Source organism: Salvelinus alpinus, chromosome 16 (assembly GCF_045679555.1).
Source record: "Salvelinus alpinus chromosome 16, SLU_Salpinus.1, whole genome shotgun sequence".
NCBI lineage: Eukaryota > Metazoa > Chordata > Actinopteri > Salmoniformes > Salmonidae > Salvelinus > Salvelinus alpinus.
Genome location: NC_092101.1, coordinates 17,496,982 through 17,520,783, shown reverse-complemented (window position 1 = coordinate 17,520,783; position 23,802 = coordinate 17,496,982). Strand labels below are relative to the sequence as shown.

At 42.6% G+C, this 23,802-nt stretch overlaps 1 protein-coding gene across 11 annotated transcripts in view; it reads left to right on the top strand.

Moving 5' to 3' along the window:
- Positions 1-23,802, top strand: part of celf5a (cugbp, Elav-like family member 5a) — a 239,500-nt gene that overhangs the window by 206,655 nt on the left and 9,043 nt on the right. For 2 of the 11 annotated variants that reach the window (XM_071345081.1, XM_071345079.1), the window contains exons 6-10: positions 7,816-7,962; positions 8,915-8,938; positions 13,540-13,705; positions 20,084-20,290; positions 22,922-23,014. In XM_071345081.1, coding sequence (XP_071201182.1) covers positions 7,816-7,962; positions 8,915-8,938; positions 13,540-13,705; positions 20,084-20,290; positions 22,922-23,014 — 637 coding nt within the window. Of the gene's footprint in view, positions 1-7,788; positions 7,963-8,914; positions 8,939-13,539; positions 13,706-20,083; positions 20,291-22,921; positions 23,015-23,802 lie in introns of all 11 variants that reach the window. The other 9 variants (XM_071345076.1, XM_071345075.1, XM_071345084.1 and 6 more) reach the window with 6 other exon arrangements.

Sequence of the window (23,802 nt, the reverse complement as noted above, 5' to 3'; positions counted from 1 at the left end):
TGACATTATGGGGCATTGTGTGTAGGCCAGTGACACACAATCTCAATGTAATACATTTTAAATTTAGGCTGTAACATGACAAAATGTGGAAAAAGTCAAGGGGTGTGAATACTTTCTGAAGGCACTGTGTCTGACAGGGAGATATGCTAAGAGGAGAGAGTCAAAGCCCATATCTAAGTGTGATCTCGCTTTACACACACTATAAATATCATTTTTATAGAACGACAGCCAGTGTCACAGTAATAAAATGAGATGTCTCATGCATAGTTTAATGTTAGGAGGCTACTTCACATGGATGATATATCCATGTTTCTCGTCATTAAACAATGTGCCGTAATTATGTTTAACTTTATAGTTTCTTCATATTGTTCTATTGCTTATAAGATGTCATTTTTCCCTAGTGTCACTTCTCAAGCAATTTACATTCTAATCAGAGCCTAATGGATTACACTAATTTGTTATTTTACTAACCAAGCACTAAATATACAGTGTGTGTTAAGTCATTCACGGTGGTTACTTAGTGCAGATGAATGGGAATCAGTGTATCATAATGATAATGGAGACATGAAACTACACAATAGAAAGTTTAACACTGAACTCACTAAACAATTATCTGGAAATAGCCACACAGCTGTGTATTCCTGTTGGAGCGAGTGGAGTAGGAACTAGGAACCTTTGTTCTAGTGACTAAGCCCCCGTTTGACTAAACCAAAGAGACAGGGACACCGCTAAGGCACTCGCCATGTGACACTTTGTTCTATTACAGTTTTTTTGAGTCGCAGCGGCTTATGTAAGATGACGGCAGGCGCAGTATAATTCAACCTTATTACCTTATTGCGAGGTAATGCGCGGAGACAGATGTGTAGAGTTAAGGCAATATGAAATATATAGCGTCGTTTGCAGCTTTATCTGGACCATTCACACGGGTTTGGAAAGGAACCAAGCCGGCCCTGGCTGCAAAGGGAGCAGACTTCTCTTCTCTTTGAATCCCAGTCCTTTTTTTCCTATATTCCTGTGTAAGAACAGCTGCCCATTTTATTCCCACAGTTTTACTCCCTTTCCTGAATCCACTCTAGAGGCTCTGAGTCGGTAGGGATTCTGCCTGACACTTGGCAGCTTAAAATTTAATGAGACTTTTACTTCATAGTTCATCCACCTCTCTGCTTTGTACTGTGGAGAGAGAGATTCTACACCGTGATATCTTGAAAGGCGCAATACAGTAAATTGGGTAGACATGGGAACAAACATAGACATGGACATGGAAAATAATGGTGTCAACAGCCACGCAAATCATAGAGTGTTCTCTCTGCTACCGCAAGGCAAGCGGTAGTCGATGCACCAAGTCTGGAACCAACAGGACCCTGAACAGCCTCTACCCCCAAGCCCCCCTACCCAGACTAGAGACCCTTTTTGCACTAACCTTTTTGACTCATCACATACACTGCTGTTACTGTTTATTATCTATCCTGTTGCCTAGTCACTTTTACCCCTGCACATTGACTCGGTACTGGTACTCCCTGTATATAGCCAAGTTATCATTACTCATTGTGTATTTATTCCTTGTGTTATTATTTTTCTATAATTTTTCTATTTTTCACTCTGCACTGCTGGGAAGGGCCCGTGAATAAGCATTTCACTCTTAGTCGAAACCTGTTGTTTATGAAGCATGTGAAAAATACAATTTGATGTTGGCACATAAAGAGAATGGCTTGTATGATGACTAAAACAAAAATAAAGAGCTCGTGCCTGGAGCAGCTGTCATTTCTGCAGAGAGGAGAGAGAGGGGGTTAGTAGGGAGTCATCCAGATATGTTTAACCTTTCGTATTAGAGGCTGAGAGTGTGGTGCAGTGGCACGATGGCTGCTAGTAAATCCACTGTAAGTCTTCCAGGGACTCTGAAGATCCTGGAGTTCATGCAGCAATTTGAAGGTGCCGAGGCACTGCCGGAGCTCTGGGTTCACACAGAATCCACCCTGATCAATACAACCAATTTGGGAGAGCCAATAGCTGGGCAGAGACACAGACCTCAATCTGGATAGAATAGGAGAGAACAGAACAGGAGACAGACTAGGAGCTGCATTGGCATTGCACTCACACGCTCAATCCACAATTAACCACACTTCCATATGCAAGCACACTCCAGACTGCTTGACAGAACAGGAAGGAGCTCGGGCTGCAGCATCCTCTCTCTGCGTTGCTCGCAGACAACTTAATACCTTCAGATTATAAATTCCAACCCTGCCCAAGAACCTGGGAGCCTGAGCAGGAGAGGAAACGCACCATGAGTCTCATTATCAAACCAGCTAGTCCTTTAATAGCTTTTTTAGTGCTGTGGGGTAGAATATTCACTGTTTACCACTGCTGCACATTCCTGTATTGCAGTCCCGCATCCCTTCTCCCAGACTCGCCTAAAGGTATACACCATAATAATGTTAAAGGAACAGATAGTAAAAGCTGGACAGACACAACACAAGGCCCTTCTACCAGAATGACTGGGCTGTGTAACCTTGTATGGACTCTCACTCCAGATTATGGACTGTGGGTCTGGAGAGGAGATGAGAGGGAGGATGAGTGTGTGTTCCCTCTTTCAGACGTTTTACCCTCGCCCTACTACCTAGGAGCGCATGCACTTCATTGTTAAGTCATACAGTGCACTTAATGAGGAGGGGCCTAATGTGGTGCCGGTGGTGAGGAGAGGCAGCTTTGTGAGGCCGTGCACTTATGGCCAGCCATCCGTCAGGGGAAGATGGGATAAGGGGATAGTGAAAAGACAGGGAACATAGAGGAGGTAGAAGAAGAAGAAAAATCTTCCACTTCACTGACTATCTTTTAGCATCTCTGGCAACCTGCAAATCACGCCTACATAAGCAGAGAGCCAAGCCCCGAGCCAGATTGTTAAGCCTGGAAATTAAATGTGATTGACACATTTTCAACCCCCTCAGAGGCTGAATTTAGAGAGAGATGGGGAGAGAGAGAGAGAGCGATGGGGAGAGAAAGAGAAAGAGAGAGAGAAATAAAAAACTTCCTCACCTCCCCAATGTGTAGTTGGGAGCCTAGGGAACAGTATCCCCACTGCGGCTCACCACACAACCTCCCGACCACCCCCCCCAGTCCCTCAAAGCCCAAACACCTCCCAGCTGGCTCCCGAGCCCTACCCAACCCCCACCGCCACTCGCTGCTATTATTGACAATCTCACATCAATTTCAGGGAGCCTCTTATCTCAAAAGACGCACAACCTTTCTACACTGTCAGATCAGAGTAATATTTCGGCCTTTTATAGGGATCGATTGGGCAGTTTTGGGGGGGCAGGGGGAGGCAAGGCTGAGCGAATGAAAGGTCAAATGTAGCGCTAAATCATTTCAAGATTCTTAATGAATGGTGTGTGGCAGACGCACCTGCTGGTTTGAGAGAGAGAGAGAGAGAGAGAGAGAGAGAGAGAGAGAGAGAGAGAGAGAGAGAGAGAGAGAGAGAGAGAGAGAGAGAGAGAGAGAGAGAGAGAGAGAGAGAGAGAGAGAGAGAGAGAGAGAGAGAGAGAGAGAGAGAGAGAGAGAGAGAGAGAGAGAGAGAGAGAGAGAGAGAGAGAGACTTAGAAGAGCTCCTTCACCAAGGTCAATAAGTGCTTACTGGTGCCCATGCCAATCTTAGCCCCTCCATCTCAAATAATCATATGTCGCTTGTTTTGGAACCTTTCTTGAATGGCTGGACCAAGGTTAAACCCCAAGAACTTTCTTGTAAAAAGAATGAACTATGTGTTAATGCACAATATACAATATACTTGTTTGGCCTAAATGACATGGCATTATAAATAGATAGAAGGTTTATGGTTGTATCTGAAAAGAGGACATTACAGATAGAAGTAGACCTGGTTGATATGACTCTACATACCTACTTATGTATGCAGACCGCAAACACACAGACACAATATCATCAATAAGACAAATGTACAATCATGTAGTATCTGGAATGCTATAAAACTGTGAGCTTGATGTTCGATGAGAGGAGCTTTCTAATATTGATGTTAACAACTGGCCTAATGTCAAATGAGCAGTGTATGCTGAACAATTAAACCATCCAATCACATTATCATGCATGACTTGTTTCAGACTTGATAATTTAACTGGAGTTCATTATCTAAACATATACTGACGTGCTCAAATTTGTTGGTACCCCTCCACAAAAAACGAAGTATGCACAATTTTCTCTGAAATAACTTGAAACTGACTAAAGTAATTGGCATCCACCATTGTTTATTCCATATTTAATAGAAATCAGACTTTGCTTTTGATTTTTTATTCAACATAATATTGTAAATAATTAAACAAATGAAAATGGCATGGACAAAAATGATGGGACCCTTAAGCTAATATTTTGTTGCACAACCTTTAGAGGCAATCACTGAAATCAAATGTTTTCTGTAGCTCTCAATGAGACTTCTGCACCTGTTAACAGGTAGTTTGGCCTACTCTTCCTGAGCAAACTGCTCCAGCTATCTCAGGTTTGATGGGTGCCTTTGTAACGGAGGTGAAATGGCTAGCTAGTTAGCGGTGGTGCGCGCTAATAGCGTTTCAATCGGTTACGTCACTCGCTTTGAGACCTTGAAGTAGTGGTTCCCCTTGCTCTGCAAGGGCCGCGGCTTTTGTGGAGCGATGGGTAACAATGCTTTGTGGGTGACTGTTGTTGATGTGTGCAGAGGGTCCCTGGTTTGCGCCCGGGTCGGGGCGAGGGGACGGACTAAAGTAAAACTGTTACACCTTCTCCAGACTGCAAGATTCAGCTCTTTCCATAGATGTTTGATAGGATTCAGATCAGGACTCATAGAAGGCCACTTCAGAATAGTCCGATGTTTTGTTCTTATCCATTCTTGGGTGCTTTTAGCTGTGTTTTGGGTCATTATCCTGTTGGAGGACCCATGACCTGCGACTGAGACAGAGCTTTCTGACACTGGGCAGTACGTTTTGCTCCAAAATGCCTTGATAGTCTTGAGATTTCATTGTGCCCTGCACAGATTCAAGGCACCCTGTGCCAGGCACAGCAAAGCAGCCCCAAAACATAACCGAGCATCCTCCATGTTTCAATGTAGGTATGGTGTTCTTTTCTTTGAAAGTTACATATTTGCGTCTGTGAACAGAAAGCTGATGTGACTTGCCAAAAAGCTCCAGTTTTGACTCATCTGTCCAAAGGACATTCTCCCAGAAGGATTGTGGCTTGTCAATATGAATTTTAGCAAGCTCCAGTCTGGCTTTTATATGTTTTTCTTTCAAAAGTGGAGTCCTCCTGGGTCTTCTTCCATGGAGCCCACTTTCGCTCAAAAAGCGACGGATGGTCCGATCAGAAACTGACGTACCTTCACCTTGGAGTTCAGCTTGTATCTCTTTGGCAGTTATCCTTTGTTCTTTTTCTACCATTCGCACTCTCCTTCTGTTCAATCTGGGGTTGATTTTCCTCTTGTGGCCGCACCCAGGGAGGTTGGCTACAGTTCCATGAACCTTAAACTTCCTAATAATATTTGCGACTGTTGTCACAGGAACATCAAGCTGCTTGAAGATGGTCTTTTAGCCTTTACCTTTACCATGCTTGTCTATTATTTTCTTTCTGATCTCCTCAGATAAATCTTTGCTTTGCTTTCTCTGGTCCATGTTCAGTGTGGTGCACACAATGACACCAAACAGCACAGTGACTACTTTTCTCCATTTAAATAGGCTGAATGACCGATCACAAGATTGGAGACGTGTGATACTAATTAAAGAAACAAATAAGTTTGAAATATCACTATAATCCAATTATTTATTATCTTTTCTAAGGGGTACCAACAAATGTGTCCAGGCCATTTTAGAATATCTTTGTGGAATAAGCAATAATTCATCTATTTTCACAGCTTCTTTGCTCTATTCTGTGACATACCAAAGGCATGCAAGTATACATGAGAAAATAGCTTTTAATTTCATCACTTTTCAGGAGGAAGGAAGCATTATTTCAATGAGCTGTAAGGGTACCAACAAATTTGAGCACATCTGTATATACAGTTGAAGTAGGAAGTTTACATACACTTAGGTTGGAGTCATTAAAACTTGTTTTTCAACCACTCCACAAATGTCTTGTTAACAAACTATAGTTTTGGCAAGTCGGTTAGGACATCTACTTTGTGCATGACACAAGTAATTTTTCCAACAATTGTTTACAGACAGATTATTTCACTTATAATTCACCGCATCACAATTCCAGTGGGTCAGAAGTTTACATACACTAAGTTGACTGTGCCTTTAAACAGCTAGGAAAATTCCAGAAAATGATGTCATGGCTTTAGAAGCTTCTGATAGGCTAATTGACATCATTTGAGTCAATTGGAGGTGTACCTGTGGATGCATTTCAAGGCCTCCCTTCAAACTCAGTGCCTCTTTGCTTGACATCATGGGAAAATCAAAAGAAATCAGCCAAGACCTCAGAAAACAAATTGTACACCTCCACAAGTCTGGTTCATCCTTGTGAGCAATTTCCAAACGCCTGAAGGTACCACGTTCATCTGTACAAACAATAGTACGCAAGTATAAACACCATGGGACCACGCAGCCGTCATACCACTCAGGAAGGAGACGCATTCTGTCTCCTAGAGATAAACGTGCTTTGGTGTGAAAAGTGCAAATCAATCCCACAACAACAGCAAAGGACCTTGTGAAGATGCTGGAGGAAACAGGTACAAAAGTATCTATATCCACAGTAAAAACGAGTCCTATATTCATATAACCTGAAAGGCCGCTCAGCAAGGAAGAAGCCGCTGCTCCAAAACCGCCATAAAAAAGCCAGACTATGGTTTGCAACCGCACATGGGGACAAAGATCATACTTTTTGGAGAAATGTCCTCTGGTCTGATGAAACAAAAATAGAACTGTTTGGCCATAATGACCATCATTATGTTTGGAGGAAAAAGGGGGAGGCTTGCAAGCCGAAGAACACCATCCCAACCGTGAAGCAAGGGGGTGGCAGCATCATGTTGTGGGGGTGCTTTGCTGCAGGAGGGACTGCTGCACTTCACAAAATAGATGGCATCCTGAGGAAGGAAAATTATGTGGATATATTGAAGCAACATCTCAAGACATCAGTCAGGAAGTTAAAGCTTGGTCGCAAATGGGTCTTCCAAATGGACAATGACCCCAAGCATACTTCCAAAGTTGTGGCAAAATGGCTTAAGGACAACAAAGTCAAGGTATTGGAGTGGCCATCACAAAGCTCTGACCTCAATCCCATAGAAAAGTTGTGGGAAGAACTGAAAAAGCGTGTGCGAGCAAGGAGGCCTACAAACCTGACTCCGTTACACCAGCTCTGTCAGGAGGAATGGGCCAAAATTCACCCAACTTATTGTGGGAAGCTTGTGGAAGGCTACCTGAAACATTTGACCCAAGTTAAACAATTTAAAGGCAGTGCTACCAAATACTAATTGAGTGTATGTAAACTTCTGACCCACTGGGACTGTGATGAAAGAAATAAAAGCTGAAATAAATCTCTCTCTATTATCATTCCGATATTTCACATTCTTAAAATATAGTGGTGATCCTAACTGACCTAAGACAGGGAATTTTTACTAGGATTAAATGTCAGGATTTGTGAAAAACTGAGTTTAAGTGGATTTGGCTAAGGTGTATGTAAACTTCCGACTTCAACTGTCATAGCCAACAGTGACTGACTATGTGGCGTGTTATGTTGATGATGATGTTGATACACTAACTGCTGTGTGGAGGCGTTGTGGACAGAGGAGGGTTGGTTGGTTAAGTGTGCGGTCCCTCTCTCCTCAGAACGGCTCCGATTCTCTCCCCCCCCAGGGCGCGTCCTCCAGCCTGGTGGTGAAGTTTGCCGACACCGACAAGGAGCGCACCATCCGCCGCATGCAACAGATGGTGGGCCAGTTTGGCATCTTCAACCCAGCCATCGCCCTTCCCTTCAGCACCTACAGCACCTACGCACATGCAGTGAGTTAACTAGCACAACCCCCAACCCTCCGTACCCCTCTGACCTCACCAACACCATCCACACACGCAGTGAGTTAACTAGCACAACCCCCAACATTTCGTATCCCTCTTGCCCCTCCCAACCCCCAACTATCGGTATCCCTCTTACCCCCCAACACCCCCGAGGGCAGAGCACCGTACACACATGGCAGACCCCAGGCTCTTTGATGAGCTCACCCAGCCCACGCTGCTTTTCCCACTGCCCTTTCGTCTCCCCGGGGCCCCGGAGCTGCACCAGGGGCCAGAGATGACTCCGAATATTCCATAGGAACCTTATCTCCACACAAACCTCTTTAGCCTGCATACAGAGTTACTGCCGTTTGAAGGGAGCTGAAATGGAATGAAGAAAAGGGTTCCGTCCGACACCGATAAATACCTAAACCTCAGTCACATCAGACTGCATAAATATACACAGTATGTATATATTTATAAAATAACGGAATTCTTTATTTATTTACTTTGCACACATGGGCAGATTTTATTTTTTATTCTCTAAATGCCAGGATTAATTGTTGAGGCTGCCCAGGTCTCGGGGGCTTATTCATTTCCCTCATTTTCTTATCACAGGCATGGTGGCCAGTATGAAAAGTGCAAATTGACCATCCCAGAGTAATTGCGAGGCCATCTCTGTCCTCTCTCCAGTAAAACTCCTGCCTTCATTACAATTCATGAAATGCAGCCCATCCCCAGGAAATGTGAAGAAATGCTAATGTTTCAGGAGTGGTGGAGGTGGTGGTGGTCTGCTGGGAGAGCATTGTGTCCTGCTCAGGTTGGCCATGACTCTTATTTACTGTGGCAGAGCCCCACGCACCCCGTCACACACACTACACTACGCATTCAGACAACACACAGACAGCTACACACTCTGTCACCAACTCTATGCCACACAACAACATGTGTCTTGTTTTTCCAGGCACTGCTGCAGCATGACAATGAGGTGGGTACATGCCAATCCATTGCTAAAGTTTTGTGAATGGTAGTTTCTAGTCATGTTATAGATATTTGATCATTATAGTTAGTTATTAGATATGAGTTATTCATTTACAGTCATTATTAGTTATAGTTATTGGAAGTTTTAAAAAATTGTGGCATTTATGTATACAATTGGTCAAATTATATTTTTTCAAGACTACAGTGACTGATACCATTGTAAGTGAAATTCTCCATGAGATATGAATCATACTGTATATTGTAATGCTTTGAGGTTGTACAACGTTCTATTATGAGATAATTTCAACCCTCAGGTATGTTGTAATGAATGTATAGCCTACAGCTAGTTTTGTTTTATTCCACTATATACATTATATCTAATGAATTCCATTACTTGTAATGTACTTTCATTTGGCACAGGAACAATGTCATTTTTCTTCAGTGTTAGGTTTCCACTAATGCAGTTTTGATTGAATACCAGACACAGAAACTTAGATGCTTATTGCAGCATGTGACAGCCTTTGCTCTCTATTGGGTTGGAATTAACTGCAACAGAGTGATACACCTTAAATGTTTTTTTACTCTATGAAAAACTATTATACCCTCCCCAAGAACAAAACCCGCAATGACACAGAATGACTATCTCAAAAGCCTCTTTATATGTACCAGCGGAGGCTGCTGAGTGGAGGACGGCTCATAATAATGGCTGGAACGGAGTCAGTGGAATGGTATCAACCACATGGAAACCACGTTTCATGTGTTTGATACCATTCCATTAATGCCATTCCAAGCATAATTTTGAGCTGTCTTCCCTTCAGCAGCCTCCACTGATATGTACTCCTCCATCCATATGTTTACCAGTGTATATATAGCTTGCAGGGTATGGAATACAGACATCTACAGGGACGGTATATATCCACAGTACAGTAAATGGCAAATTCAAAGAGCTACTTCACAAATACAGCAGTGGATAGGATTATAGAGTTGAGCTGACAGCCCGTAAATTGGATTTTAGTCAATCCAGGAGAGAGGGGGGGGATTGTGAACACAAATTGTAGGGGTACAACACTGACAAAAATGAGAAATGTGCCGTTTTCAAGATAGACACAGCACTGTTCTGACAGACAACATCCCATTTGCAAACGTGATTTCACGAGACACAAGGAGAGAGGAAGCTATTCCCAAACCATTCCAAATGGCTGATAATAGTTGTTGTAAAGAAGCAGTGTAAAAACACGATAAAGCAGCTACCCATTATTTCCTGTCAACTGTTGCCTGTCAATACACATGGAGCATGTTTGTACACAATTTGATTTGTGTCACACTTCTCTCATCTCAAGCCATGTGTATATTCCTGAGAACAGCCATTTCAGCTTGCTGTTTCTGAAATGCTACACGCCATTTCAGTGTGGGAATGGAAGGCTTGAAGGTGTGCGACACTAGAGGCACAACATCACCAAAGAATGTGTATTAGATTGAATCGGATAAAAATGAATGGTTTAAGAAAACAGTAGTTTTAACAGTGAGCTAATGGTGAAGTTGTGTGTGTGGGTGGATATACAGGAGGTGCATGGTGAGTGTACTCCTCACATCGACAAACATCGCCCCCTGTTGGAACTAGTCAGAATATACAGGATATAATTGATCCTATTCAACGCAACCAAACCCAACCCAAATCAGGAAACTATCAAATCTAAAGTGTTTTACAATAAATTCAGCTATATCATAATAGAGAAGAGATTACAAGTGATATTGAAATGATTTGCCTCTACTGTACCTTACCAACACCTTGAGCGATTGCATTGCACAAGCAGGAACTATGCACAGCCAATAACGAGGAGGATGTGTTATATTATGCATTCATTAAAGGTCACAAATATAATAAGAGAGAAAATTGTTATTTAGGTAAGGCTACTGTACGGATCTTGACATTTCCTAGAAAAGGACCTTATAAGTGGGACACCCTCCCATACCAACTGACCAAATCTTAATCAACACACACACCAAAATGATGAAACATGAAACAAACCCTATTAAAACCCCACTAAGGAAACACACCATAGCATGATGGTAACAAATGAAGCCCTTAAGCTCAGGCCAGGCAATTGGAGTGGACTCTATTGTCTTCAGGTTCTCTCTGCTGGAGTGCACACCAGTCTGCAGTTTCAGGCAATCTGCAGGTCCAGGACCTCAATAACTGGGGTCTTCTCTTTCACTCGCTCCATTTCCCCCCCCCTCCCTCGCTCCCCCAATCTTCTCCTCCTCCTCGGTGCCCGTTCAGGACTGGCTGGAAGGGTCACATGTGACAGTGCTGAGAGTCAGCGAGTCACAGAGCAGTGCTATAGAGATAATTGCCATGTGATAGAGGTGATTGCCTGCTGGCACCAGGGGAGAATAATGCCATCAGGTTGCAATAAAGAAGCAGATGCCTGACACTAAATGGATGCTGTAGCACGGGCAACTTTTTCCCTGCTTCTTTTCTTCTCCCTTCGTTTCTTTTCTTTCCATTTCAGAGCGAGAAAAGGTTATGGCCATGATGATGAAGATTCAGTTCAATGCAATTTAGCTCTTTGTCTGCCACAGACATTCTGCTATCTACTGCCAAGGATAAATAAGAAGAAATATACTGTAGCAATGGCTTTTGAATATGGATGAAAGTCTTAGAAAAAAGAAAAACACATGAATAGTAGAAAATGACTGAATATCTCTGTCAACACTTCCAGTTGGTGGACAGAGGCTTTTTATCAGAGCCAGTTTGTATTACCCACTTCATTCCAACATAATTACATGCTTCAGCTTCCAATTTGCTGCATTTTAATTCTGAAAAAGCATCACTGAATGCCATGTTGTTATCCATGACAATCTGGCAGCTGGCATGAAGGACTGCATTATCTATGCATGTAAAGTCACAGCTATACGGAGACCTTCTGCCTCAGTCTGTTATTCTACCATCTAGGCCTGCTGCAGCTTCCATCAACTTGTATAGGCCACTGGCAAATGGGTTGCAAGGTTATTAGAGTAAGCCCAAGTCCCCAACTCCTATTGAAAGCAGGCAGAAGATCCTGAGAGGGGGACAAAAGCCACTGACTTGTGTGACAGTATGCTCTGATACAGGGGCCAATCAGATCAGAGGCCTTTTACCCCAAACCTCCGACCCCAGTCTAAACTTAATGAGGGCATTAACACCATCTCTATCCCACACCAACCACAGCTCTCACATTGACTTCTTCTCATTGTTTGTTTTCTTGGTCGTGCTTTTTAGTTCTCCTTGCCGCCCCTTTTTCCAAACCCCTAAAAGCTCAATTTATCTTATTCCGAGCAAAATGGATGATCCCCATTTGTCATGTTGATAAAATTATGCAAATGACAAAAGGAGTTAATAGATAGTGGTGGTAAGGCATGTGGCTAATGGATGAGGTGCCAGCGGCGCCCGTTTTGTGGCAGGACAGCCGCTTTTAGGTTACCTGACAGGGGCATTGAGGGAAAATAATTGGCTTTTCCTATCCAGGGACTCCATGCAAATACAGGAAGAGTGGCATCTTCTGCTTCAGCCGCACAATATCGTCATTAACATCAGAGCTAGCTAGTGGCGAAGGCATTTGATTTCTGCTTAGCTGAGTCAGACTGGGGGTGCCAATCCACTTTTTCAACAGGACGGAGGGCGCTGTGGGATATTAAACGGGAATGGGATTGTCCGATTGTGTCCATGTTTTTCCTCCACATACCTGCATTCCTTATCATGAAATAGATGCCCTACAAAATAACATTGATTTCCCAGATAAACCCACTGGTCCAGAGGTTGTAAACACCTTCGTACAATGATGGATTTTCTCTGGAATTAGGCCCTCAGTATCTGAGACGGAGGGCAGAAATACTAGACGTGTGTGGGTATATTCTAGGCAGTACTAGATAGAGAATAGGTTTATCTGTGTGTTCGTGCTAAGTGGTGTCAGCCTAGTTCTTTATCACTGTGTCCAGTGTAAATGGACTGTCATTACAGGTTGCTGCTTGTGACACGCCAGTGGCACCGCAGCAAGTTAAAAAGAGCCCAGCAAGCGGAGCCACAGAGATGTCACTGCCCCTCCACTTTACCTTACACAACCAGAGAGGGACACACAGAGAAGTTTGACAAAGGAAGATAAATGCAATTCAATTCTGCCTCTGAACTTTCCCAGGTCCCTAGAGACAGGAATAATGTGCACATGTCAATCCGTTGATTTGAATGAGCCCAACAGACAGCTATTGAAAGATTCCTACAGCTGCTGACAGCCCTCCGACTGTGAGGCTAGACAGATTCACTAAACATAGGTTGACAGACTTCCCCCCCCCCCTTCCTTTCTTTTATTCCGCTCTACTTTCCATCCACTACATCCATCAACCCCATCTATACCTCCCTCTATAACTTTCCTGTGCTCCTCTCTCTCCCTCTCCCCCCACCTCTCTCTCTCGCTCCGTCTCTTCCTCATCCTTTCTTCAGTCCCTTTTCTCTCTCTCTCATCTCTCGCTTTATTCTAATTCTCGCTCACCACCCATCCCTCATTTCCCTCTCTTCTCCCTCCCTCTATACTAACCTCTCTCCCTCTCTCTCCCTCCCTCCTGTTCCCCCAGCTCATGCAGCAGCAGGCAGCCATCATGGCAGCGAGCCACGGGGGCTACCTGACGCCCAGCATGGCCTTCCCCGCCACCCAACTCCACCAGATGGGGGCACTCAGCATCAACGGCCTCCCACCCAACTCCATGACCTCGGTGTCTGGGGAGTTCCATCAGGCACTGGGTAAGCAATGCGTTTCATTCCCTTTGGGTGAGTGGGTGTAAGTGTGTGTGTGTTTATGTGTGTGGGTGGAGTTTGGGAGATGGGGGGAGGAAGAGGGAAGAGAGAACTCAGACTGCAGCAAGGCCAAGAGAAAAGAGGAAATGCAGTGCCTGCCTACTGATAATCCAAAATTATTCCGTTGGAGAAAAATGAAAAGAAAAATACATTTGATGTGATTTGCATATTTATGTTGTGTATGCAGATATATTTTGGTGCGGTAAATCGAATCGGGAGCATAATAGATACGTTTACAGGTACAGGCACTAATTTCTCCTCCGTCTTTTGACCTTGTGCTTTGAAACACTTACACAGGATCTGCATGCACTTCCCTCAGTTTTCCATTACAAACGGCCCCATCATTCTATACAGACACATTACAGGGAGCGCAGCAGAGGACTTTGAGATAGCTACCGCATAACATTTGCTTATTCAGCAATATTTCATTTTTTGTGAAACTGAGGAACCCACGAGATCCTCTCTCACAAAGCATGCATCAAAATGAATAATACAAGTCTTTGTTATGTTTATTTGTATATTTCCCCTGACATTGCAGTATAGTGAGTTTGGTAACTGTATAACATTATAACTGTATAGCTGTGAGGGAATCAACAGTCAAGATTACGCATCTGTCTGACATGACCCATTTTAAAGCACCTTTACGTTCTACTCTGAAAATCTATATCACAGGTTAGAATCGGTTCAGTCAGTGACCATCTCTCTCTCTCTCTCATGACTGAATGCATGTATGTATATCTGATGGAACATGCCAATATGCACATGCTGTGTACTGTATATATGCACTAAGTTAAGCGTTGTAGTGGTGGAGGCTGGAGAGGAGCTATTTGTCAAATATTTACAGTGACATTTTTTTATGCAAAGTGGGCACTTTTTTTTACACAGGTAATCAATCAAAGACAGTGATTAAAAGTTTAGCTGCGGTGCTTCTTCTTTGTTGGTAATACAGAACAGAATTCCACTGCATTGTATGTGTTGTGTTCAGTATTTATACTGAAGCGTGACTGCAGTATAGTACTACTGTGTTGAAAGACCAAGAGACAGGATCACCACATGCACTTCATATGCACATATTGTATGGACTATGTATGCAACAAATACATAATACTGATTTGAAATATACATAAGTGCATAATCAATACTGAGCCATATCAGATATTCATTTCATATACATTTAACCTTTTCAAAGGGCTTCATAATACTGCACCACCTTGTTCAAGAGAGCAATCCACTATGTTATAATCATAAGAAAAATAGGCTTTTGCAGGGGGTTGGAATCAATGGCTTATCAATCTGCAATGCAAGGAGCTTAATGAACTGGCCTCTGGTATTGAAAAGAGCTCACCATGGTGTGTGTTCCCTCTCAGAAATCCGAGAAGCGCTGAAATATGTCTAGCATTTGACACGCTTCTGTGTAAGCTACAGTCTGCTGATTACTTTTATTATTGAATCCAATGCATTATTAATCACTGCAAGAGAGAGAATTTCCAAGGACTACAATAAATATGAAAGGAATTTTGATTCCATTCATTGGAGTCTGTGCTGATAGGCAGCAGACTGGTGTATGTATGCAGCAGCCTCCCCTTTCACATGTCGACTGGTGCCATGACTTATTTAAAGTTCATTGAAGGAGCACATAACATTACTGGCAAGGCTGTCTGTTTAAGGGGGCTGAGAGCCACTTAGAGACTTTGAGACTCATGCAGTGAATAAGTGGAATAATTAATTGTAATGTTAGAGACATGCTTTCATGTTCTTTACTGATGCTGGCCCACAAAGTTGTCTCATCGACTCTCCATATCTTGACACAATGCATTGCCACTATACTTAGATATGTCAAAAAATTCAGCAGTGCCAAATATGCGGCTTAGACATCAAATATAGAAAAGTTTTAGCCTCTATGTTCATAACCTTAGCCTAAATCTCCTTAATAACCCGAAGAAGTCCATTGGATGATGACAGGCGCCTCGCTAAGTCCCACAATGCAGGGCCTGAATTAGCATAAATTACAAACAGTGTCGTAAAAATGACCATTCAAAGCCTGGCTGATCTTGAGGTAAACGTGGTGCATTACCCTCTCTTTTAATGATCTGAATCACCTCTGCGCACGCCTGCCTATCACAACATAAAGCTTGTGCACCACAGCAGAAAAAGTTAAGCGCCAGAAATGTTAAGGGGTGCTTTCTGAAAACAATGAAACACCCATTTGATCAACAGATGTAAAGCATTTCAGCTTGATGGCGTATAAGCAGCCTGCCAGATGGTTGACTTGATTAGAGCATGTATCCTTACAATGATGCATGATGATGCTTTTTGACAATAATGTTCAGCAGGTGCACTTCCTGAGCTTCAAGAGAAACAAAAAAGAAAGTAAAGAAAATGCCGATCCCAGGGGGATAGATATGGGGAGGGGAACGGCAGTCCTTTGTTAGGTCGATCACATGACCAGGAAGTGTGTAATCAAAATCACATAATGTTACGTTCCAGAGCGCTGCTCTACATGGGCTGAATACATCCATTACATACGTATAGGGCCCTGCCTAACCACACTCCCATTCAATTCTCAATTCAGCCCTGATTGTGTCATTGATGGAAGTAGGTTTGGATTGGGGTCAAAAACATGATGCAGGACAATTCCAGAGTGACTAATGCCACAGTTGAAGCAAATGAGCTGTTTGACATAGTGTTTGTGACCCCCTGAAGGGCTCTGAGCAGCACCACGCCTCAGTGGGAACGCCTGCCTGCCTGGGCTCAGGGCGGCCTCACCTTGGGGAGCTGTGTGTCACGTTAGCCATGGGATACCAGCTCAGACAGAATACCCCATTTGGCACAAGCCACATTCATCCTATCAGGGTTGGTGTGTACAGACCACTATATCGAATCACATTTTATAGAATATGTACCATATTCTCAGCATCATCTAATAGAACTCCATTTTGGACTTTTTAAGGACGGACTTTACCACATTAACATGGATAACACCTTTTAATGACAAAAATTAATTTTCAGTAGCATTAGTAGTTCTCTTGGAATGTTAATCTACACCCTTTATAACATTTTAGACCTTTCTTCATTAACGTTTGAACAACCAGAACAGTTTGAGTGCAGTTTGCCCTCCGAGTACGAATGCACCTAGTTTTTGAATCAATAAATGAAAACATCTGTTATGAATGCTTATTTCTTGCTTCGCTGAGAGACAGTCCTTGTGTTCATATTGACTGTCCTGCTCTCCAAAATGGGTCCAGTGCTCCTTGTTGATTTGAATGTATAATTTGTATAATAAATACTCGTATGCTTCTTTCTCAGTGCAATCACAACAATTTTCCCAAAGAACAGACGGTAATAATGTAAATGTAATTATGCTTTCATAACATAAAACCAAGTGGAATATGTAGTAGACTCACTTCATGGTATAATAACCTTAGAAAGCTGACAGGTAAGACCGAGTTGTGAAATATAAGCAATCTCTTGACCCGTAGTATCCTATTTACCCATTCTGGAAAGCAAAACAACATGTCATTATTATGGGACAATGCATTCAGTAAACAGGCATATGTAAACAGGCACATGCTCGTGTGTGCATTGTAAACACGCTATGAATATGATTTTCACAATGCGAGGCTATATGTCCACTGGAGTATAAAATTAAATGTCTTGTTATGTATGGCACCGTATGGAGTACAATATTTTTCCTACTCTAGCTAGAAATACATTTGTTGAGGTCTGCTCATGTTTAAGAACATAATATTTGAGCAGTAACGGTAGTTCATGGAATGGTATGGTTGTGTGGAAAGTAATATGCAGGAAAATGAAATCAGATTCTCAGTGTATTCTTCGTAATCCACTTATGCCTTCGATAGGTACTGTATCTACACACAAGTTTTTCAGCAGTTTCGGCCTCTTCTCTCCCTCAGAGCTGAGTAGCATTAATTATTAAGTGTGCTTGCTGAAAGCAAAGCACAACTTTAGAAACGGTTAATACTTAATAATAATAATAATTATTATTATTATTATTCGCCTCCCATTGCCACCTGTAAGGCCAAAACCGTTAAAGCTACCAACACCAAAATAACTTTAAAACATGCAGACTGGCACTGATGCTTCAAATAAATCATACATCTCAATGCATTTCAGGTGCCATAGACTTGAATGGGAAAAATTCTGGTCGCAACTATTCTTCAACCGTTTAAGCTAGAAACGCCATTCAAACAAAAATGTGCAGACTGGTCTATAATAGTGTGCTTGTGTACAGCTTTTTGATACCATGTATACTTTTTGAACTATAACCGTTTAAGATGTGCATTAAAGCTCCATAGATTTCAAAGGCAAAATTTGGATACACCACAAACTGACTCAATTTAGATGGCTTCAACACAGCTTTTTGCTTCCGTTTCTACTTCAAAAACTATAAAGCTTGTTGTATCCCCATTCATTTCAATGGTGGAACGCAGGCTTCAACATTCTAAACTGAAATCATTGCTACAACACTTTCAGAATGTATCCCCATTCATTTTGAGAGGTTAAAAATACTTTTATTATACTATTATTATTATTATTATTATTATTTAGGGAAAACCCATTGATACCAGGGTCTCATTCCCAAGGATGCCCTGATCATAGTAATTCATTCTATGGCTTATGATGATATAGTATTCACTCTAGCCTACTAAACTAGCCCACTATAACCCACTATACAGCTACAAACCACCCCAAAATATGTCACTATAACTAACCCATAGCCTATGAAACCACTATTACTACCAGTACTACTACTGCAATTACTACTACTACTACTATTATTTTACAACCATAAATACTATTTTTCTAGTTTGAAGCTGTAGTCGCTCACATTACACTTGGACATGACTCCCTGCAGCTGTGTCTCCTCCATGATCCACTGGGCTCTCTCTGGCACCAAACGTCCCCAACAAGCATCATCTCCCACCCTGTGACTTTTAGAATCTCCTTTCTCTGGGCTCTTATCACACGTGCGCTGCCTCTGCCTGCTGACCCTGAAGCACACGGCGGCCGCGGCCCACTGCTAAGCCTTGGAAAATGAATTTCCCTGATGATGGAGAGGCTGCATTATGGCGCGGTACAATAGAGTGCGTGTGGTCGGCCAGACTGGCTGTCTGAACCCTCAGAACGGGGAGCAGCAGTCTCCTGGGCCCCGCCAGAGAATGGGCCAGAGCTGCAGTCTAATTCATCACAGTTCTGCAGGAAACAAGCAAAATGCAGGGAGCTTAAAAAAAGGAAATGGTGCAAAAGACACAACAGCTCTCGCCGGGACCCGGGCAATTCCCCTGGTCACAGCGGTTGGCTGCATGAGTGTCAGGCTCCCCACTGCTTAAACTGTGCTCCGAGTGCGTGGGTAGTCTCAGGCTGACATGGCTCTGTGCAGGTTTTTCTGTGTGTGAGCCACAGCCTATTTACCAAGGCATTAGCATTACTCCCAGCCATGCAGCATAGCATACCCACCGTATGTATCCATCCCTATGTGGACTTTTCTTTAGGGGCTCTTTACCGAGGCGGACAAATTGCTATGATGGCATGCCTGAGGGTTTCCGTGACAACAGGCCTTTCTGTCCAATCCCGTCTTGGCTCCAGACTGAAAGGTGGTCCCCAGGGGGCCCGTTTCTCAGCGAGGGCTGATGCTCTACCACGGAGCAGCCTTTCAAAGTAGCCATCATCCATAGTGAGATCCTCCTCAAATGGACTCATTCACATTCCGCCCAAGATTGCACACTTTCAACAAGAGGCTGGTTTAAAATTCATCGAACGAGAGGAGCATCCAATTCTATTCTAACCGTGAAACATCCTGCAACCGTGTGTGTGTGTGTGTGTGTGTGTGTGTGTGTGTGTGTGTGTGTGTGTGTGTGTGTGTGTGTGTGTGTGTGTGTGTGTGTGTGTGTGTGTGTGTGTGCTGCTCATGGTGTGCCAAGCTATCTGATCTTTTTCATGATATATAAAGAGAGTAGGCTACCCGCGTCCACACTGAGTAAATGTTTCACTGTAATCTCCCCTATCTCGTCAGAATCTTACTGGAGTTGCATAGTGGTTTCATCATCCCGCTCGCACTCGGAGCCAGCAGGCTATCGCACAAACACTACAGACAGGCTCATTTTTCACAGGTTGACTTCCCAGTGATCCAGCGGGATGTGTCACCACCAGCGCCTGCTATGTGACAGTTTCGTGTAGGAATCCTGTCCTTGTGATGGAGAGGATGTGTAGCGAGCAAAAGTGTGTGTGTGTGTGTGTGTTTGTGTGTGTGTGTGTGTGTGTGTTCGATAGTCTGTAAAAGTAGAAATGTCCTTGTCTCGGCAGGCCTTAGCTCTCCACCAGCCAACATCACCACTCCCAGCATCGTCACTCCCATCGTCAACGGCTTCACGGGCATCCCCCACCATCAGCCCAACGGACATCCCGCCGTGGAGACCATGTACAGCAACGGCCTGCCGTCCTACTCCACCCAGAGCCCCACCGCCGCAGACACCCTCCAGCAAGCCTTCACCGGAGTACAGCAATACACAGGTAGGCCTTATGTACACACTGAGATAAGACCTCAAGGCTCATACCAAACTGAGGTGCAGTAAATTAATATGATGCATTTTTTGTAGCATGGTAATGAAACCCTACACTACTTTCTTACAACACATTTGCTACTTTATCTCTACCAGTTAACATTATGTAAGGGATAATCAACGAGGGGCTATGCGTTCTATGTGAAAATAATGAACGACGTGGAAGGTGTGTTCCACGACGTGTTAGCAGAGTGGAACTCACCTTCCACGGGGTTTCATTATTTTCCAAAGAACGCATAGAGCCGTGAGTTGATTATTCCTTGGCTATAATGTAACACATTTGCCACTAGGGATGTGTTCAACATCTACTGAAGTAGCTAGCAAGTTTAATAGATAGCTACAGTAGTTGCCGTGGTAACCAAACAAACAGACTCGCTAGTTTAGCTAACCAAACCACAGATAGGTCAATGAGCTTTAGTTGTAAAAAATCTTTGACCAAACATGTAAGAATGAAGTAAAGCCATTGAATTCTACCATGCTGATATACTGTTCTTTATAGGGAAATAATGCACGCTCTAGAATGTCCTTCAAGCCAATCAGAAACTAGTATTCAACAATGCCATGGTGTAATTAAGCAAAAGGCACGAGGGGGCGTGGTATATGGCCAATATACCATGGCTATGGGCTGTTCTTACGCACGACGCAACGCGAACACCGAGGTGCTTATTGCTATTATAAACTGGTTACCAACATAATTAGAGCAGTAAAAATAAATGTTTTGTCATACCCTCCAGCTTTAGCTTGGCCAGGTCGCAGTTGTAAATGAGAACTTGTTCTCAACTAGCCTACCTGGTTAAATAAAGGTGAAATCAAATAAAATAAAAATACCTGTGGTATACGGTTATAGATACATCCAATCAGCATTCAGGGCTCGAACCACCCAGTTTATAATGCAGATTATACCATGGAATTGTTTAATACTTGTTTCTGATTGTTTTGAAGGGAATAATAGGGCGCTCATTATTTCCGTATAAGGCATCGTATATTTGCAAGGGAAAATTCAGGGGCTATAGTTCATTCGTACATGTTCTATGTGTGTGCTGCTTTTGAAAGCAAAAGTCGAATTGAAAACTTTATTGGCATTGTTAAATTCGATTTTCATAATGGAAAGCTAGTACTGATGGTTTGGTTAGCTAAACTAGTAAGTGTTTGTTTGGTTACCACGGCAACTACTGTAGCTAAACTTGCTCGCTATTTCAGTGGATGTTGAACAACACATTTCTAGCGTGTAGTGCAGCACACCTTCCACGTAGTTCATTATTTTCCATAGAACACATAGCCCCTCGTTGATTATCCCTTACATGCTACATTTAAGTGATAATGCCAGAGAAGCCGGTGTTTGGAGGATATATTGCACGGTTTTTGAAGGCATTATCACTTTTATACAACGGGTTACTAACATATTCAAATAACGATTGACATATTCTCATAAAAAAACATTATTTTGCTGTATATATTCATACTATTTCATCCTTCCACGAGATATAGTAACGACACAAATTTAGGGTTGCTACCCAAGCAGGCTGGTTGTTCGTTCTATGGTTCGGTTGCAAGAGACGCGACCCAGTCGTTAAGTCTTGTTGTTCTGTATCTATGGACCCAGTTGTTTGTTCTAAATGCCATACTGGCTGGCAACGTTCCTATTCCTTGCTTGCTAGCTAGCCAACTACGGCTAATTTACGGTCACGTCAAACAGTGCAGCCAGAATAACAGCAAAGTAGCTGCATTTGCGTGTGTTAAAGCTGCTTTCTGGTGACATTTGGATACATCCATAACAATTATGCGCGATTTCGCCTGGCATAGAAACTGTGCTCTCTTGTCAGGACACTGTTGTTCAGAGGAACTAGCCAACAACACGGCTAACGTCAATCATTTTAAACTGACGCTGGAAAGACTGCAAACTAGCTGCAGTTTGTTTCATTTTACCTGTTTTCTATTCGTATTTCTTTGTATGTATCCATACAAATGATGCCAGCTGATCATGATTTCGAGTGGCTGAGAAAATCTGTCTGCCTGTCTGTCTTGTCCCGACTCCAGACACTTTCATTACTATGGGACAGCTGGAGATCGAATTTCAATATTATTGAAACAATGTTGCAAATGTCGGAGAGACAGACAGCAAGGTTTATACAAACCTCAGCTGTTGAAAACCAATTGCTAGTCTAAAAGAAATGGGAGATAATGTCTACATGCTTTTTATAGTGGAGATCAAGTTTATAAATTGTCTGGCTGGGCTGATGAGACAGTGGATTGCGCAGTGAGATGGAACAGAGTAAATAGGCATTTCAACGTCATAGTTTTAGCCGGTGGTAACTTGTGAAATAGACACGGCTGGAATGCAGTTTTAATAACCAATCAACATCCAGAATTATACCCACCCGTTATATAATGAATGACAAACTGCAATACTGTAACTGAAAGCATACAGCATAACTGACCAACTATAATAAAGATTACTATAATAAAGATTGTTATAAATATTTACACAAATAGTTTGAGTATTCAATGATGACCAAACCTACAGCAGTGCTGACATGAACCCCCTTGTTTCTCTCTGCGTTTCCCCTTCAATGTGTTGTAGCTATCTACCCAGCTGGCACACTGACTCCCATAGGCCAGACACTGCCTCAGCCATCACAGGTCATCCAGCAGCAGCAACAGAGAGAAGGTGAGGGTGAGAGAACAATATTACTAACACTCTTTTACAACTATTGTACTACACTATTATAAATAGTTAAATATTCACTGTTATTGCTTCATTGCAATATTGCCCTTCAGATTTCGGTATTACACTTTCCTGGTAATATTGTCTAGGTGTTATAATGCAGTGATTAAATGTTCCCTTTTTAGCAAGTGTTACATAGTACTCTAGCTGCATGGAGGTATTATCTGGGGGGAAAGAAAAGTAATCAAGCATCATCATCTTAGCATCTTTGGATGTGATGCAGTCTAGCAGGATTGACTTTAGCTTTAACCTTTTCCAAAATGTAGACTACATAGAGATTACATTTGAGCATCTAATGGTTGATTGCGTTGTGTAATCCATTGACTGGTTTCAAACACATTTATAGGTCACATCTCAATCTGCTTAGTTGATTGTCCTACACAGCATTATGATGACAACCGTGTGTAAATGTCATTTTGGTTTCACTATTTCTAAGTCATTACCAATCAGTTTTTCCTCAAAGACATATGCATTTATTATTATGTAGGCCTTTGTCTTGATTAAAGGTTGAGATGTTTTACTAGATTAGATGCTTGAATAGAGGTTTAATGCTCCCCGCTCGACATCTCCACGAAAACACATCATCAAGTCGCTACCTCAGTGATGTCAAGCCGCCACACCATGCAAAATCAAATCAAAGTTGGAAAATTCACAATTTGTATTTGTGGTGGTAAACACAGCGTTGTTATTATTTCAAGATAATGTTACAGAACTCCTAACAAATGTATTTCTTTGCC